The sequence below is a fragment of the Diadema antillarum genome, unplaced genomic scaffold (genome assembly GCF_040938485.1).
Source record: "Diadema antillarum isolate AM-2024a unplaced genomic scaffold, OU_Dant_1.0 seq00001271_RagTag, whole genome shotgun sequence".
In the NCBI taxonomy this organism is placed as follows: Eukaryota; Metazoa; Echinodermata; class Echinoidea; order Diadematoida; family Diadematidae; genus Diadema; species Diadema antillarum.
The window spans coordinates 610,473-629,623 of record NW_027272053.1 but is presented as its reverse complement, the minus strand read 5'-3'; the positions used below and the strand labels follow the sequence as shown (position 1 = coordinate 629,623).

The 19,151-nt window shown below is 37.7% G+C and overlaps 1 protein-coding gene across 1 annotated transcript in view; it reads right to left on the bottom strand.

The window, feature by feature from the left end:
• LOC139745501 (1-phosphatidylinositol 4,5-bisphosphate phosphodiesterase delta-4-like) overlaps positions 1-19,151 on the bottom strand; it is a 79,944-nt gene that overhangs the window by 24,713 nt on the left and 36,080 nt on the right. The window contains exons 6-11 of the mRNA XM_071655889.1: positions 16,629-16,695; positions 10,218-10,311; positions 6,918-7,035; positions 3,681-3,766; positions 2,261-2,381; positions 1,320-1,405 (exon numbers count right to left, since the gene is read on the bottom strand). Of these exons, the coding sequence (XP_071511990.1) occupies positions 1,320-1,405; positions 2,261-2,381; positions 3,681-3,766; positions 6,918-7,035; positions 10,218-10,311; positions 16,629-16,695 (572 nt within the window). The remainder of the gene's footprint in view (positions 1-1,319; positions 1,406-2,260; positions 2,382-3,680; positions 3,767-6,917; positions 7,036-10,217; positions 10,312-16,628; positions 16,696-19,151) is intronic.

Genomic DNA, 19,151 nt, shown 5'->3' with positions numbered 1-19,151 from the left:
TATTATCATTCCTAATGTAATTTGAACTTCATGACATACTAAAGAGATGGACACATAAATTGTGCAAATCATAAATTGTTGTACTGACAACAAAAAAAGATGATAGAATGAAGATAACATATGTTTTGAAGAGCTCCATCCATTTGTCTTTTTGATATCAAATTTGGCAACTGGTAGGGTATTTTTACCCTAGTAAGCAGTGGTCATTTGTTGTTGTGATGCATTTTAAATTTGATTCAAACAAAAAGAAACTCTACAAACATAAAAAGAACTCTACAAATGCTCAGTTAATCGCATGATTCTTGACCCACATAAACATACTGATCTAGGGAGAAAACAAAGAAAATGTGAAATACATCTATGAAAGGAATTTTGCGCAGCTTCAGCTTTTTTTTCAAATTGCAAATGAAGAGTTTGTTCGCAAAAACCGATAAGTCCATTTTTGAAGATTTTGAAGTACAGAGTCTGTCACACGGTACAAAATAATACCTTTTAAATGATACACAAACGTATTGTATTGGTCACTACATATAAAGGTAAATTTTTGAAGTTATGGTCAAAAGAAGCAAAAATTTTCTAATTATTCTCTTTATTTTTCTTGACCTTTAATCGCAAATATCTCCATTTGGAAAATATGAACTTATCGGTTTTTGCGAACAAACTCTTCAAATATACCCTTGAAATGTCATGTCATTCTTAGCCTCAGCTGATATAAAGAAACTGGAAACTGTGAAATGGGATGAGGTACAGTCAATTGTTTATATATTTTTCGGAGGTACATGTTTGCATAAATTTCTGCAGCATCTGTCTCATATTTTCTCTTCCATATCAAAATCAATCTTGTTAAAGGGGAAGGCTAGTAACTGATCAGTGGGAATCAGTGGAAATGCTTGGAGATGATTGTTCCAATCCTTATGGGATTCATTCAAGAGTTCATTGTATATCTATTGTTGTGTGAAAATGATTTGCTTCAGAATGGTCTCATATTCAAGTAATGTGCAGTTTAATGCTTCCAGGTTAGCGTCCCTGGTCAGTGACGGAGCATTAATCTGCACATTACTTGAAAATGAGACCGTTCTGAAGCAAATCATTTTCACACAACAATAGATATACAATGAACTCTTGAATGAATTCCATAAGGATTGGAACAATCCATCTCCCAGCATTTCCACTGATTCCCACTGATCAGTTACTAGCCTTCCCCTTTAAGGACGGGCTTCGGGCTGTTACACGAACAGATTAGCAGCCATAAATGGAGGTAGACTATCAAGAGGGCAAGCCCGTCAATGCAGAGCTCTTAGTTGCTAAGGAGGACTTACTGCCGAGGATGGAAGTGACGTACTGGGCCATGACCTTCTGCTGCTCTACACTGCAGTGATTCTCAAATGACAGGATCAGGGGATACCTGAAGACATAATATGTAATACGAAAGAGGTAAAAGGTCAACAAAAGTATGCCAGAATTACTTCTGTGACACACCAGTTTCTTGATAAAATCTTAGTAGGCTTTTAAATAAACATGATTTATAAAAAAATAAATAAATAAATAAAATAAACATGCAGTGAGCTATTTTACATAATTTAAAATGTTGCAGAAATGAGAGTAATATTGCTGTGCCGTGTAGGGAACAATAAGCCATACGTACAGATTCTTCAGTGACAGGAGAGTTTGTTATAAAGAAATTCAGAATAAAGCAATGACAGAGAATGCCCTATCACCATAATTGGTACAAGTGCAAGGACAATATCATAATTGCAGAGTACAGAGATAATAAAGAGATCAGGTTGTAGTAGAGTAGTGCAGAGAAACAAAGTCTAAGATAAGACGAGACAGCGTTATTAGATATCTTATAAACCATAAGAGCAGACATTTGAAACGGACAGGAAGGAATTTAAGTGCCAGTACTTTCACTTGCACATATAGTTTAATGAGCTGAAATGGAAACTACCGGCAAATATAAGAGGGTGCTCTCAAAAATAGTGTGCGGTGTACATTAATATTATTACTTTCATTTCAAATGGAAATAGTTTGTTTGGGAAGATTGTGAATGCAATGACTGAAATCTCTTTAAGGGACATTATTTCTTCTCTTTTTCATTTAGTCTTGGCTAACAATTTACTGTGCATGCATTAACCCGTTGAGGACGGGCTGATTTTGCTACAACACGCATTGCCCATAGACACCTGCCTGAGTATACTCGGGACTCGTCCTCAACGGGTTAAGCATCATACATATATATGCATAAGTATGTATTACTTACTCGGAGGCAGCGAAAGCATATTTGTCGACAGCCTCAATGATGTCCTTGAACTTGATCTTGGAGGTGAGGGTGTGTCCGTGGTAGACAATGGGGTCATTGTCCGGCCCATCCCAGCAGTCCACTGGGTGAAGGAAACAAGAAAAAGGGGTTCACTTTGGGGTAGCAGCAGATGGGATTACTGACGTAGAGGATCCAACTTGGTACGGGAGGTGTAAGAGAGGTGAAGAGGGCATGTGTGGTTCAGGTTTTGGGGAGGTGTAGGGGAGAGGGAGAGGAGATGCTGTTTAGAAGAGGTGTAGGGGTAGTGTGCGGAAGGTACATTTTTAATGGGGGAATTTAGGGGAGGCTAAGGGAAGGTGTAGGACAAGTTTTGGGGAGGTGTATGAGATACTGAGAGAAAGTGTAGAGGCAGTTTACAAAAGGCATTAGAGATGTAGAGGAGAAATGCAAGGGACGTTTGGTGAGGTGTAGTTCGGTGTAATGGAGGTATCCTGGAGGTATGGGGGAGATAAAGGGAGGCCGATCAAGAGGTATAGGTAGGATAGTGTATAGGTGGTGTAGTGGATGTGTAAGAAAGATAAAGGGGAGATGTTAAAGACATAGGGGAGGTTTAGCATGGTGTAACAGAGGTACAGTGGAGGTGTAGTAAAGGGCGGTGTTCGGAAGTATAGAGTGGTGTAAGGGAGGTATAGTAGGTGTGTAGGGAGATGAAGGGGAGGTGTTCAAGAGGTTTAGGGAAGGTGTGGGGGTATAGGGGAGGAACCCTGGAGGTGAAGGGGATGAAGGGAGGGTAATCAAGTGGTATTGGGAAGGCGCAAGGTGGTATACTATAAGGGGGTGTAGTGGATATGTAGGGGAGATGAAGGGAAGATGATCAAGAGGTATGGGAAGGCATAGGGCGGTGTAAGGGAGGTGTAGTGGAGGTACATTGTATATAGATACACTGTAGATAAAGGGGAGGCATTCACAAGAGGTTTAGGGAAGGTTTGTGGGGGTATAAGGGAGGTATACTAGAGGTGTGGGGAAGATGAAGGGGGAGATGTTAGATAAGTAGAGGTAAGTTATAAGGTGGGGGGGGGGGTATACTGGAGGTGTCGGAGAGATGAGGGGAGGTGTTCAAAAGCTAAAAGGGAGGTGTAGAGTGGTGTAAGGGAGGTATATGTAGGTCCTAGGTAGAGGTGTAGTAGGGATGAAGGGGAAGTGGTGGGGTAAGGGGGCAAGACCACGAGTCAGGGGTGCAGTTCTTAATTAATGTACTTTTTAAGACTTCTCCAAGGAAAACATACAGTTGGAACATAATAGTGGACTGAGTGAGAGCCAAATGTGATACATGTACAACATACACACTGATCAAAATGAATTTATCAAACCATATCGTATCAAAAGATGACTGAATGAACTGATCATTCTCCGGACTCACACTCCACACATCTACATCCTCTCTGCAAGGCCCGGATGTAGGCTTCAACGCTGCTGGGTCCTCTCAGCTGATCCTCCATCAAGTATCTGTGGAGGAAAAAGGTGAAAAAGAGAAATTGAAATATACCTGGATCTCTCAGATACAATCACCAGCCACAATTTGTCAGCTGAGAATGAGAAGGGTGTTAAGGTGCTTTGAACACTATGGCCCGAATTCACGAAGGTGGTTTAAATCTAGACCATGATATAAAATTTGTACCATGGTCTGAAATTAGCGTGAAATAGGCGTACCTTTGACATGTGCGAATCAATGCACGCTTGCTACTGGACGTCTATTGGTGTACACAATCTGTCAATAGCATTTACACAGACGAAATATGTATACAGTAAACCACTGTTTAAACCATGATTTCAATTGTACCACCTTCGTGAATTTGGGTCTATGGCTTTACTGGTAACTTTAAAACACCCTCATCATTCTCAACCGACAATTTGATGATTTGATAGACTCTTCCTTGTTGGATGTCAGGGTATTGCTTTGGTTTGGTGGGGGGTGGGGGGGTGGGGTGGTGATAGAACTGATGCAATTCCATGGCATTGCAAATGACAAAGTGTTCTTTGCAATATGCAGACGAACAATATTTTGCAGTTCTATTAAAATTGTTCTCAAGACCTTAAAGGACAAGTCCACCTTCATATACATAAGGATAGAGAGAATGCAGCAATATTAGTAGAACACATCAGTGAAAGTTTGAGGAAAATCTGACAATCCGTTCAAAAGTTATTAATATTGTAAGCATCTGCGCGGTCACTGCTGGAAGAGAAGACTACTACAGTGTATGATGTCACATGCGTACAACTATATAAGGAAAATCAAAGAGAATTTCACAAAACTTTACTTTTTGAATAAAGTGCACATTTCTTCGACTTGCTACTGACGTATGTTAAGGGTAATATTATTCCCCCTGCCTTCTGAAAGAGAGAAGTCAAGTGTTCTTTTGTTATGCGAGAAAAATGGAAATATGTTGAATTTTCTTTATTCTTTCTTTATATCGTTGTACTCATGTGACATCACAAGCTATAGTAGTCTTTTCATCCAGTCGTGACTGAGCAGAAACTTCAAAAATTCATAACTTTTGAACGGATTGTCCGATTTTGCTCAAACTCTCACTGATGTGTTCTACTAATATTGCTGCATTCACTCAAACCACATGTCTATGAAGGTGAACTTGTCCTTTAATAACATCTCCTCTGTCTTCTCATATCTTACATGTGTATCTCATTGTGGAAAATCCCTTTCAATGACAACACTGATAGTTGATTTGATTCTTTCTAACATCAAGTAGTTCCTTTTAACTCCCCCCCCCCCTTATTTTTCCATTTTTCTCTTTTTTTTAATAGCTGATCCATTATGAAATTTCCAGAAAATTTAAAAAAAGTCACAAAAAATATAATTTTCGGGCAGCACGAAATAACGCAAGCCTAACACAAAACTTACCTCTCCACAGATGATCAGCGATACCATGAATGTAAACATACGCTCCATCCACTGGATAAAGCGTACTCCCATAAAGCAAACATCAAAATCCAACCTTGAATCGGAGCTGCTAATCAGAAACGCAATTCCAGTGTGTCAATTTTTGACAGGACAGCTCTGCATAAAATGGTGCAAGCGCAATGCTCAGAGCTTATAATTAGCTTCCTCTTGCTAACAATCAGCAAATAAGAAGTTGTGTCAAGGAGTGAGGCTGCTGGTACACTTAACACTCCATGTGCTTTGAGTTTTGACCAGTGCAGAAACCCCATAGGACTGTACATACTGTCCAAAGTCCCTGGTACACAAAGGATTAACTTGCTAGCTGTGGGAAAACTGGGGGGTCTGTACAATATCTATCTAGACTTCACAATCTCATAAGACGGATTTCCTACCAGTACTGTTGCATGTCTTTGCTGGATATTGGTACTAGATTTTGGTTTCACTTTTGTTTTTCATGTTTTCATTCAACTGCTTTTCTCTATAGCATTTTCCCCTCTTGGTCTACTGTAGAATGAGGTATGTTCGCACGCATTTTTATTTTCATGAATTTTGCGAGAGCCTAGATTCAAGAAATTAAATTGCATGTGAAAGTTTTTGTCTACACTATATACATCGAATACCAGTGAATATTCACAAAAATTTCATGCCACATATATATCTTGTTTTACAGCATTTTCTGAGACAGGTAACAAAACTTTTGCAGCAGAGCTTTCTTAATCATTGCCAAATTGCAGATGGCAACGACATCGCATATATAACTGGAAAAGCACTCAGAGAGCGCAGACCTCCGCCAAGCATGCAAATCATTTTCACCACTGATCTTGTTCTTCCATAGAGATACTTCCACCCATGCTGTGCTGAAAGTCGCCGATTTCCCAATATAGAAGCCTACCACAAGTTAATCGTTTGTTACTCGTGTCATTCTCAAACTTTCCTGCAAGTTTCATCCCAATCCATTGTCTACTTTTTGAGTTATTTTGTGCACAGACAAACGAACAAACGAACGAACAAACCAACGGTAACGAAAACATATCCTCCTCCCTTGGCGGAGGTAATTATGGTATCACAAAACTGTCATACTGAAATGATGTACATATTCCACATGTATCTCTGGAGTAACTTCCACAACAATGGGTAATGAATGAAAATATGTTGTATTCCTCATATTTAGCTTTATTTCTCCTTTTAAAATGCTCATTAAAGGCATCTACCTGATATTCCCTCCAATACATGAAGTATCTCTTTCACTCAAGTAACATAATGTTACACTAATCTCTAGTACGTGTCTGGATGAAGTAGATATTGCTACAGATAAAATCAGCTGATTTCTGTTTTAGGACCCTCAACATTCCCTCCCATACTTGAAACATCTATGTCACTCCAGGGGGGCATTTTATCAAGCATTTTTGTAAAATATCTTTTTTCTGGCAAATCCGCTGTCAGCCAATTAGACACAAGGATTTCCGTAGCTTATCACAGTTTGTCAGAAAAAAAAATGTCTGACAAATGCTTTGTGAAATGCCCCCAGGAATATCACACTACACTAATCTCTAGTATGTGTCGAGACAAAACAGATATTGCTCGAGATAAAATCAGCTGGTTTCTGTTCTAGAACCCTCAATGACATTTTCCTCTCCTAACGAAGACAGACTTTTGTTCATGTGACAAAACACCAGCACAAAATCAACTTTAACCCCTTACGTGTTGTGGGAAGAGTTGATGAAGTAGTGGGCCAAAGGTTGCTTCATATCCTGGTAGACGGTCTCATGGAAGGGATTAAACACCAGGCCATTGGGTCCAATCATGAAGAGGAAGAAACCTGATGGAAAATGATCAAAACAAAACTAATAATCACCAACTTTCAATAAGTTGAGCACAACTTAAGGTCCACTATGAAGTTTGACTGAATTAGTCACATTTTACAGACCTGTTTCACTAATTAATCTTTCTAGCAATTCTATTGCTCTCCTTTTGTGCATGACTGCTTGACTTAAGTCTAGGTCAAGTGCCTAGCTTGAGATAAAGAGTACTTGTTGTTGTTGCTGCTATTGTTTCTTCTAGTTTGACTGCAAGCTTTCTGACTCTTCAAAGGCTAGTTTCAGATTAACTTTAAAAAAAAACAAAACAACAATTTATGAATTAAAAAATTCACCAAGCAGCTCCATATCCTTGTGGCAAGTAATCATTCACTTCACAATGACTCACCACATCAAATTACATTATTCAAAGTTTTAAAGACAATGGCCTACACCTAGCTAGAGAGGAAAAAAAGAGAAGATATAGGTTGTGGTATATATATACTGACTTCAACATTTGTGTACTTTGTACCTTCCATAATCTCACACAAACACTCATAATCAACATTAAAGGCATGATTAAATATTGATATCTCTGTAATCATCTAGTAGCTGAATAATTATCATTCAATAGCAATTCATAAACAAACAGAAAATGACAAAAGGGAATTGACTTGGGTATGTTCACTTTATCCCTTTACTTCCCTCTTGCAATAGTTGTCATGCAATAGAATGCCATTAATAATAATGACATACATGTAGGGTCTTTGTAATGCCCCTAACAACTTTGTCTGAGTGCTCTCTGAATATGAACATAATAAACTTGACAAACTGGAGAACATTTTCCAAATTGACATAAATCTCCCCAAAGAATTTATATCTTGAACACAATTTCAGAAGCAAATGCTTCATAGAAATAGAATTAATATATGCCTTGTACAGCATTGACTATATTGGCTTTCTGTTTCCATGGTAACAGTACAACATGAAAAGTACATTGAGGCAGCCTTGCAATGAACAGGAAGAGGGCTGGGAGTAGAGAATAGCAACAACAACAACAACAACAAAACACTCATTACCGCCGGTTTCCATTATTGTGCTATCCAGTGCGGAACAGATTGTTACCAAAACAACATCCCTTCTCATTTTCAATGTTTCTTTAAAGATTAACTCTCCTCTGACGTGTTTGCATGTGTGTGGGGGTGTGCATGCATGTGGGGGAGTGCATATATCATCAAATATTTGAAGAGTTTAATCGCATAATGGCCTAAGCACCAATATTAAACATTTTGAAGTCCCCATCATCAGACAGTGCAAAATCAAGCCTTTCCAGTGAAACCTCTTGTAACATAACAAGGAATATTCTTGATGTTATGAATAAAAATATCCTGAATTTTCTTACAATTTTCTTTGTTTTCTGGCAGCTTTAATTGCAAATATCTCAACTTAACAAGAAGTCAGATCATTTTGCGATAAAACTCTTCATTAATGCCTGTGTGTGTATGTGTGTATGAGTGGCGTATTTGGAATCTCCACTACCAATTAAGGAAAAACATATTAGGCTGTCGTTAACATACCACTACCGCTTGCTCCATTAAAGTACAGAGGATGGTGGGTATGAAAGGTTCAGTCATTTGGTGAACATCATTAGTTTGCAAAGTACACTAGGTCAATTAACAGCAGTGCGGCCTGTTCCCTAACTAACGAGCCATGGCAAATTACTCCACACTAACATCAAGGGAAAGATATGCTCTTGCTGGCTTCTGATGAGAGGCTTGAAAATTATTGCCTTTAAAATTATATATAAAAGTTTTTTTGTTTTTAATCTAATTTTCTTTTGTGCTACACTTTTAGTGCTCCTGGCATCCAGTTTGACATTTCACATGGAGATAGTCAAACTGTCCACATCAAAATGCTCCTTAGAAACTATGTATCATTAGCTCCGAAAACAATATCTGTTTTGGCTCTGCTTTTTCATTGGCAGACAAATTAAGCAAAGCCTCGAAAATGTATAGTTACCCTCCCAGATTCCACATGAAATTGTAACTATTGGATGTCTAAACAACCACATTGTAGATTAAATTCAAAGTAAAATCTTTTACAGCAACTTTGCACATTGCTCACGGCACATGCAAACTGTGTATACCATGTGTTACCCCATGAGAAATTACAATGTACACTATCTTGTAGTCAGAGGTTAAGAAGGTGATATGTCAAGGGGAAGTAAGAAAAATAAATTGGGGAGCATTTGCATTACAATAATTATAAAATTTTGTACTCAACTGATTAAAGATTTTATAATCAGAAGTGATGTACGTGTGCGAGAGGCTTCATGCTCAATTCTGTAACTGCTGCTCTGAATCTATATTAGGGAGCTTTAGATTTGCTGCGCGGACGTTTGAGACGACAAGTGCATCAGACATTCTCCTCTCCCTGCGTCGTGCTGAAACATAGTTTTAGATTACGCTGGGACGCAACGTATTAAAAAAAAAAAGGGGCGCCCCCATATGATCGGTGCATGAGGTAGCTCTCTACGTCGTAAATTGAGCGGACGTAAAAATAGCCCAGAACACGTAGTGAAAAACTCAGACAATGCAAGCTATAAATAGATTGACTTGACGTGCGTTTTTGCACATGCTCAGAACATGCCTTTTTCCTCTGAACATCCCGTTGCAAAAATCTAAAGCTCCCTATTATTAAAAATAATCATGAATACTGTTTGAAAAGGATAAGGGTTGTAGGTTTGGTTTCATTTTCACGCAAATGTAATGATATCTAATTTGCAAAAGCATAAGAGGTAGGTTTGTAGGTTTATTTTCATTTTCAAGAAAGGGTCTCACACCTCATTGATATCTAATTTTCAGGCAAGAGATATTGAGGGAAGGTTACATCAATGTGACCCAGTTAAAGATGGCCGTAAGCATAAATATTTTTTGCGGGATTAATTTTTCACCCTTAGGGTTTCAAAAACATATTCTCATGTTCTTCAATCTGCACTGTGCAATTGTCAACTTGTTCAAAATGTGATGAAAAAGATAACATGTGTTTTAAGATTTGCACTCACCAAAAGTGTTGCCAAGTACATGAAAATTAATATGGTACCGAGAAAATGTATGTTTACAGTAGTCCAATGAAGACTCAGTGCAAGTGTCTACAGAAAATATGCGTCAGGGCACAATCAGTTAATCCACAACAGATCACCTACCATCCATGGTCATGATCTTCTTATCTCGGAACTCCTGGTTTGGTTCGTACTTTTCGATGGCCGACGCACACCACTCAGTGGTCACTTCCATCCTCTACAGACAGACAAACAAACAAAACACACAGACAAACAGATGGGTAAAGAGAAATGGTAGAGTCCCATAAATGCAAAGCAGCTTTTTAAGATACTGTTGCATTCTTAGAAACGGTTCTTCCCCTGACTCCATTTACAGATGAACAGATGGTGCAGAATGGTGCAGACAGTTAAAGTAGACTTAACATCGTATCTACAACAGCAGTAAATTCATGTTTCTTAGTCTTTATTAGGTGATCCGAGTATCCTTCGGATCACCTTCTGTATCTGTACGGATTCTTTCTTCTTCTTTGTTTCTTTATTTCTCCGCAAAAGTTGTGCAGAGGTTAGCTCAGAAAGTCCGCTGCCTATCAATTTCAAAATTATACCATGTATGCATCATGTCCCAAAGACGACAAATCTAACGTATCATTGTGATCAGTGGACCGTGACGTCACTATGACGTCATTATATGAAAACACGTTCTCAATCATATCTCATTAATGGAATGAAATTTTTCAATGAAATTTACGTCACATATATTTCAAATTATGCGCATTCTACTCATGTTCTCAAAATTCATATTTTCTCTTAAAACGTGCGCGTACGCGCGCGTTGAAATATTTGTATGCTCCAATCGAGCTCAAAATTTTTTTGCACACGTTTCAGACCATTTGGAGCATTTTTTGAAAAATTGAAAAAATCGGACGGATGCGTACACGCGCGCGCATATACGCACGCACAGCTCATGTGCAATTGAAATTTCCAGTTTTTTCACTTTGATCGGATGTCTGAAATGTTAAGGAATATTTATACCAAGTTTCAAATCAATCCGACTCAATATGACGTCATACGGGCCCGTCAAAGTTGAAATTCCGCGCGCGCGTCAATGGCGATATACAGTGCAACTATGCCAAAAAACTGCCAATTTTAAATCCGATTTTACTCGTCAGGATGGACGGTGACCCCCCATTTTCTGTACATATTTTGAAAGCTGATGAGTTGTACATGTCATTTCATGGGGTGGCAATGCTGACAAAATGATTAAAAGATATCAAATTTCTTAATAAAGTAAAAAAAGTAAATTTTCAAAATGACGTCATCAAATTTCAAGTTCATTCGAGCATATCTCACTAGTCCTTTGTCAATTTTCACCCAGATTTCAGTATGATGTAGCTTATTTAATGTTCTTTCAAACATAAAATTACAATATTTTGATTGGATAACGGTATCACCTCGTAAAAATGGATTAAAAGTAATCTTGTCAGATTTGACCAGTTTACGTGTTATCTCTATGGGAGTGCAGTTTTTCTGGAAATGAAAATTGACATGACTATCTTTATCAAGCACTAGCTCACTTAAGCTTCGGTAAATTTCTCCCAGATTTTAATATGTTGTAGCTGAGACTTTACGCTACCGTAAGTGTGCCCTTTGTTTTTTCATACGATGTCAGAATCACGTCAAAAAATTGGGTTGAAATTCAGGCTTATCTTCGATGTATTGAGATATTTCTTTCTTTCTGCAACTTTCTTTGCAATAACTCAAGAAAAACGGCCTCTATCACTTCTATATTTTGCACATGTTTAGTTCATGTCACGTGAATTATTTCATAAAATAACAACTACTTGATCGGACACCATCTTGGGTATGTAAATTAGGGTCAAAGGTCATAAGTGTTTCACCCTGTATCTTAGTGAATACATGTCCTATCTTTCCCATATTTTGCATACGCAAAGACCATGTTACAAGGATCATTTCACAAAATAACCACTTTTTACTCAGATGCCATCTTGTCTGTACAAATTGAGGTCAAAGGTCATATGTACTTCTTTTTGTATCTTCGTTATGACGTGTTATCTCTATGGGAGGGAATTTTCTTTAATGTGAAAATTGACATGATTGTCTTTATCGAGCACTAGCTCACTTACCCTTCGGTGAATTTCTCCCAGATTTTAATATGTTGTAGCTGAGACTTTGCGCTATCGTTTAGTTTCCTTTGTTTTTTCATACAATATCGGGATGACGATAAAAAATTGGTTGAAATTAAAGCTTATCTTCTATGTATTGAGATATTTCTTTCTTTCTGCAACTTTCTTTGCAATAACTCAAGAAAAACACGCCCTATCACCCCCATATTTTGCACATGTTTAGTTCATGTCTCGTACATTATTTCATAAAATAACAACTACTAGATCGGACAACATCTTGGGTATGTAAATTAGGGTCAAAGGTCATAAATGTTTCATCTTGTATCTTAGTGAATACCTGTCCTATCTTTCCCATATTTTTCACACGTATAGACGATGTCGCGAGAATCATTTCACAAAATAACCACTATTTCATCAGATGCAATCTTGGGAGTGCAAAGGTGGGTCAAAGGTCATATGTATTCATTGCTGTATCTTCGTTATTCAGTGTATACAGAATTTGGTACCAAAGATGGCAGATATGACTCCCTTTTCTAAATGAGAATGCAAACATCACACGGCCAATGTCTCTAAACAGAGATGAAACTTGTATGGTCATGCCTATTGCGATCAGGACTCGAATCATTGATAAAAAAAATCGGATCACCTTAATTTGTCAGTGATGACAAATTACAATCTCTAGTTCTTTTTAAGTCTGTAGAAAAATATCAAATCTTTATAATTCTAGACAAACCTTATCTCACACATTGATAGACCCATTTTGCAGAATGAGTATTCTGTACTGAACCTAAATTTTACGATTCAGAAACATTCACATACACATCTCCCACAAGACTTTTGAAATGCAGTTTTGATCTGAAACTGGTCTAAATATGTTTGGACAAAAATTGTTCATTATATTTGGTGTGTGTCCAGATCTTTTGAAGTATTGCATTCCAAGCGCACTGTAAGGTCTTGGACCTCAAGAAATGATCTTAGCATCTAATCTACATCACATATACCTCCTATTAATTGCACGTTCAGTACACACAGCCAATGCATAAGAGGATAACAAAGAAAGAAAGAAAAGAGTCGATTAAACACATTTCCTGATCAGAAAGTTACAGCACAGAGCAACCTGCCAAACCTCCCAATACCTGTCCCACGGGGTATGACAGTGACTACAAGCACACTGGCGCTCGTCATACTCTTTTTATGGGGCAATCAATGTGCAGTTGCTAGGCAACCATGGCAAGAGCGATCTCACAAGATCTTTTTTTTTTTTTTTAAATCTTGATTTATCTTCAAACCCCCAGTACTGGGTGACAAGTGTCCAGAATGAAAGTATATGATTATGAGCTGTGCTGAGTCATGAGTATTCCTGGACCGATATCTTATTAACTGACACACAGTAATCAATGGGTAGAACTCATTGTGTAAAATTCCCTCATATGGTTTAGAAATTGGTCATAGTCAGTATAAAATGAAGAAATACACCAACATTTTGAAAGAGGAATAATTGTATAAGTACACACATCTATACATCTCTTTCTGTCTCTCTCTAACTATTCATCTATCTACCTACTATCTATCTATCTATCTATCTATCTATCTATCTATCTAGCTAGCTAGCTAGCTAGCTAGCTACCTGTGGTACTTACATTGTATAGAGATAAAGAGACATACATGTACTGTATATCTTTTATCATTTTAATACATATCTCAGAGTCTCAAATATCTACAAAGACACCTAACTACTTTAGAATAATCAAGGAAAGCACAATTGGCTTTTGCTTATGTTTTTTGTTTCATTTTGTTGTTTTGTTTTTAGTCAAGCCAAAAAAAGATTAAAACCAATAAGCAGGCCATAATGTCATTCTAGGCTATAACTTTCTGTACAGCAAGTGAATTACAGTGTAATCTTCTGATACCAGTAGACTATATTAGGAGGCAGTGCCCATAATAAGGCCTCAAGTACAGACTTGGTTCAAGGACTCATTGGAATGGAGTTGAGGCCATTATCATATTGGTGTGAATTCACTCAATGACGGCCAATGTGTAAATGCACAGGAAATACAGTATATAAACCTGTAGAACAAGATGTGACATCAGAGTGTACTTAGTGCACTTATAATACAGTCACTGATTGACTTATATTAACTCAATATGATTTATCATATAACAGTTTATTATGAGAGGATACAGCTTGGCTTAATACGCATTCATTGTTTCACATAATAAAATTCCAATTAAAAACAAAATAGTCTATGCGGGCAATCAAATAGCAGGTGGTTTTGTGCGTGTGTATGTGTGTGTGCATGTCTGTGTGTGTGTGTGTTTGTGAGTGGTTTGTTACAGTCTGTTTTTTTTTTCCCTTGATCTACTTATTATTTTTTTTTTTTTTTTAATATGAGGGAGTATTTGACATAATTACAATTGTGAAACAAACATTGAATACACTGTACTATACAATCTTACACTTTGGGCTTCAAACCAACAACCTTTGATTTACCCGTTCAATACTGAATTCTGAAATGTCCACAGACTTGATACGCAGGGCACGAGGTTCCCATAAGGAACGGGTTAAAGCCAACCGAGCATAAAGAATCTCCATCTATTCCCTTGAAATATTTCATGCTGGTACTTTGATGAGAGTTGTTGTTGTTGCTTTTTTTTCAGAGATCTACCCTAAAAGATCAGTAGATCAGTGATAAAGCTGTAAGCAATTCTTAACCCGTTCCTTCCGCAATTCTCTGAGTAGCTTTAATGCCCCCAAACGAGATTCTTTTCGCCCGTCGACAGAGAGGCACACAGGTTGGTAATCCAGCTGTGTGAAGGCAGTCAAGCGGTTCATTGTGTCCCCCTTTCTATGGTCAACTACATTTGTACATGTGCCCGTGAACAATGGAAATATTGATCGGGTGCGAGGTATGAATAGAGCGTGCGCTGATGAGCTCTCAGACTCTTTTCTTCTACACAAAACCAGGTGCCTGAATGAGGTGACTGGGGTCAGCGAACCCGCATTTCTAACTGATCTCAGCCTTGATCATTATGTACCTGTTCGTACGAGTTTACAGCAGAACAAGCAAAAAACTAAATCAGAAAAGGTACATTATATAGTACTGTAAAACTCCTTTTTTTAACAGCAGAAGAACAAATCCTGATAGAATAAACTCTGATCTTTTTATCAAACCCACTTTTCTAAGCATTTTAACACATCGAAACATGAATTTAGGCCACTGAAGCAGGCACCCTTGTCTTCATTTTGGGAACCTGGTAAACCAGGTTCCCGTATATCAGTTGCTCCCACGGGAACCTGGTAAACCAGGTTCCCGTAAGGAACGGGTTAAGAGGAATCTCAAATATATCTGAGCCAGGCCAGCCTTCCAAAACTGCTCACACGATAGCTCTTGAACGATCATATAAAGGAGAGCTCTGATGAAATCAAGCTGAAACTGAAATAACTAAATCATCAATACCACCAATATACTAAACACTTCCTCCTCAATCATTTCACATCCATCTAATTACTATCACCATTATCGTTATGGTCATTGTGTCCAAGATTTTATTACTACCAACAATTGGTACACCATTGTCACATGACAGCAGTATGTGGACCAGTATCATATTTAAACCATGACACAAAGTTAGTATTTTCAGGAGTCTGAATGACCCCTTTAAGAGAGTCTTAATTGCCAGCAAGCTTCCTTCCACGACTTTTATGCCTGTCATGACCGCAAATCGAGCATCACTTGAGAGAAATTGGAAGCACGTCTAAATTTCATGCTCTTCATCTTTAATTGATTGGGGGGGGGGGGGAATAATCAAACAATAATTTGAGTTTCAATCATCATGATGGTAAGGTCAGGTTGAGCTGATATCGTCCATTGCATTAGCATTCGGTCATTTGAAACCATACAAACAAATTTCCGGAAGTCATGGTAGAGCTCTTTTCATTCTAATGATAGCATTCTCATTCTAATAGAGAGTTGCCTTACAACTACACACTTTAATTGACAGCAAGCTTACAAACATATTCTTTAATTTTTATCATACCTGTCAGCCACGACTTGAGACAAGAGAATAGCTTCCAAGGTCACACTGTTTGATATATTTTGCTCTCTTACACCATATTATTGTTTCTTTTTTTTTCAGTAACTGCAAAAGTGGATATATTTCACGCCAGTAATTATTTATTTATTCATTTTTTATTTTTTTGGCGGTCATAACGGGAAGATGAATTTATTAATCTTTAAGACCACAAAACATCTATTAAAGTGGAACATACAAATGTAACAAGCAATGATTTTGTTTGCTTTTATTTTTGTGCAGCAGCTAGTGTCTGGTCGCATGAAATGCACAAAAATTTGCACATCATGAAAACTTCCACTTTTACAGTACATTCCAATGTTTTAGATGTCTACAATACCTTCTGTTCTTGGTGCATGAATTCCAAAAACTCTCCTGGAGTCCAGTATTCATCATCTCCAGCATACCTGTATCAAAGAAGAAGCAACAGACATTGATCATGAGTGTAAAATAAAGAGGGGGGGGGGGGGAGAGAACCCTTTCATCTAGTCTGATTTCAAGACTTATGCACTATAGACTGAGCTAAACTTAATGAAACATATTTTCACAGGGCATTTACCCCTATCAGACACACAACCTCATTAAAAGAATTGATTAATTAATTAAAAAATAAGGCTTGGGAACTATTATCATAATCATGAAGGAAGAAAATGAAATGCAGTCCTGAATTCCATACGATATTGATTTGTTAATCAGTTGCAGCCTATTACATTCCAAAGGAACCAGAGTCTAACAGTGTAATAGATTATGTCATGCTTTATGTGTTCCATGTGTGCTTATACGAGAATGGAAGTATTCAGTAACGATCAAAATGTAGATGGTGTTGTCTGAGGTATGGTATGCTAAACTTACAACTCCAGTTTGTTGGAGGTTAGGTTCAGTACACATTCTTTCATGTCAGAAGCAGAAGGTCATTAACTCCACTATTGACTAGGCAGATTCAGCGACATTATTGATCTAAATTGATGAGGTGGAGCCAGTGCAACTTTAATAGCAAGAAAGCTCTTCTTGGTTCAACGGCCTCACTGATTACATCATGGCCCAGACTCATTCCAGTTTTGAGGTGGAAGCAAATTTCTGAGAGGTTTAATATTTCCCCAAGTCTCCCAAACAGATCCTGCTTCCTTTCACTGAGAAACAACATGAGGAAAAGACGAAAAGGACAGCTGGCTGGCCACAAAGAGTCATATATCTATTCATGAATGTGGAAAAGCCGATGACAGAGCTTGTGTTTGACAGACACACCAGCGACAAAAGTTATGACACATGGCAACAGTAAAAGTTGATGTACTGCAAATAGTTGAGATTGCTCCCAAGGAATGCATACCATGTATCTTTGTACAAATGGGCATTTCCACAGTAAAAGGGTACTTTTCAGGGATGTCGCTTTATTTTCTGTTTCCAGTGTGCATTACCCCCCCCCCCCCCCAATTTCAATATGATCTTCTAGAACAATCTAATAAGAGATAACTCTGCCCAAAAATTGCTTCAAATGAGCAATCTATTAGAATTTATGCCGAAATGGAAAATTTTTGGTGAACATATATGTAACGCTGGACAAAAATTTGTGTACTAACATATGAAGGTCAAATCATGAATGCTCACTGAAAGTTTGTTGTTTTTTCAATTGAATGGCCTAATATCTATTAGAAGAGATAATAACAGCTCTAAAATTCTATTGAACATTGTGTTTTATACCATTTTCTAGACTTAGTGGTGAATGTATGTAACATGGACAGACCAAAATGCAACAAGTTGGTCTGTCAAATTTATCTCTTGTTAAAAGTGTTCTAGAAGATCATATTGTACTGGGGGATAATGCACATTGGAAACAGAAAATAAGGGGACATCCCTGAAAAGTACCCTTTTACTGTGGAAATGCCCCAAATCCATTTTCCCGCTACAAAACAGCCATGTCCCAAAGATTACTATGCATACTACAACAACTGTTCTCCAGTAAAGATACAGAAACTACAAAGCCATTTGATCATTGAAAAATCAACAAAGACGATGTCCCGTATAAAGCTCAATTCTCCATTGTTAACACATCATATTGTAAAGTCATTCAGCCCAGTTTGATTTACCTATCTGTCAAATGTGAGCCTACTGGAAACATTTTTTTTTTTTCATTTTACTTTCTTTTTTAGTCTAGGTACAAGTGCTCTTCAGGCTTATGTTTCAGGTGCCACATCCGCAAATACTTGCACATAAATATATCAAATGGCTTTCAGAGAATCTAGGAGATGAAATTAAATGGGATACTGCAGTTTTCAGGTTTACTAACTAGACCAACTACGTTGTAGTTGTTCGTTTCAGTTTTGACATTTTCATGTGAGATGGACTTAAATCACACTGCACACTCTAGTTAGAAAGACTGAAATTCTTTTGTACTTGATACTCTCTTTGTTTTTTTATTCATTCATTTCTTTTCATTCACTTTTTGATTTTAATCAATCTCCAATTATCTTCTCTCTTTATTTCTTTTTTTTCTTTTCTTTTTTTTCCTTTTTTTTTTGGGGGGGGGGGGGGGGGGAGTGGGTTAGGTTATTTCTATATATACCACACCCAGACTTTAAAACACTAACAGCATGGCATCCTAAAGAAGTCTGAAAGAAAGGCACATCTGGGGGAGAGAAAAAAAATGTATTTGAAAAAAAAAAAAAGTGCCCCAGGGAAACAGACGAGGAAGCTGGAAGCTTTCTACACCCAGTGAGTCAGGGGTATGATCTAGATGGCTGTCTGGTCTATTCCTGCTGCTTGATCAGGAGTTCTCTAGCTTGTTTGCAACACTATACATGTACCTGATAGAAGTTCAAGCTGTGTACTGCACTTGCATAAAGGACAGCATTCTCCAATAAAATGT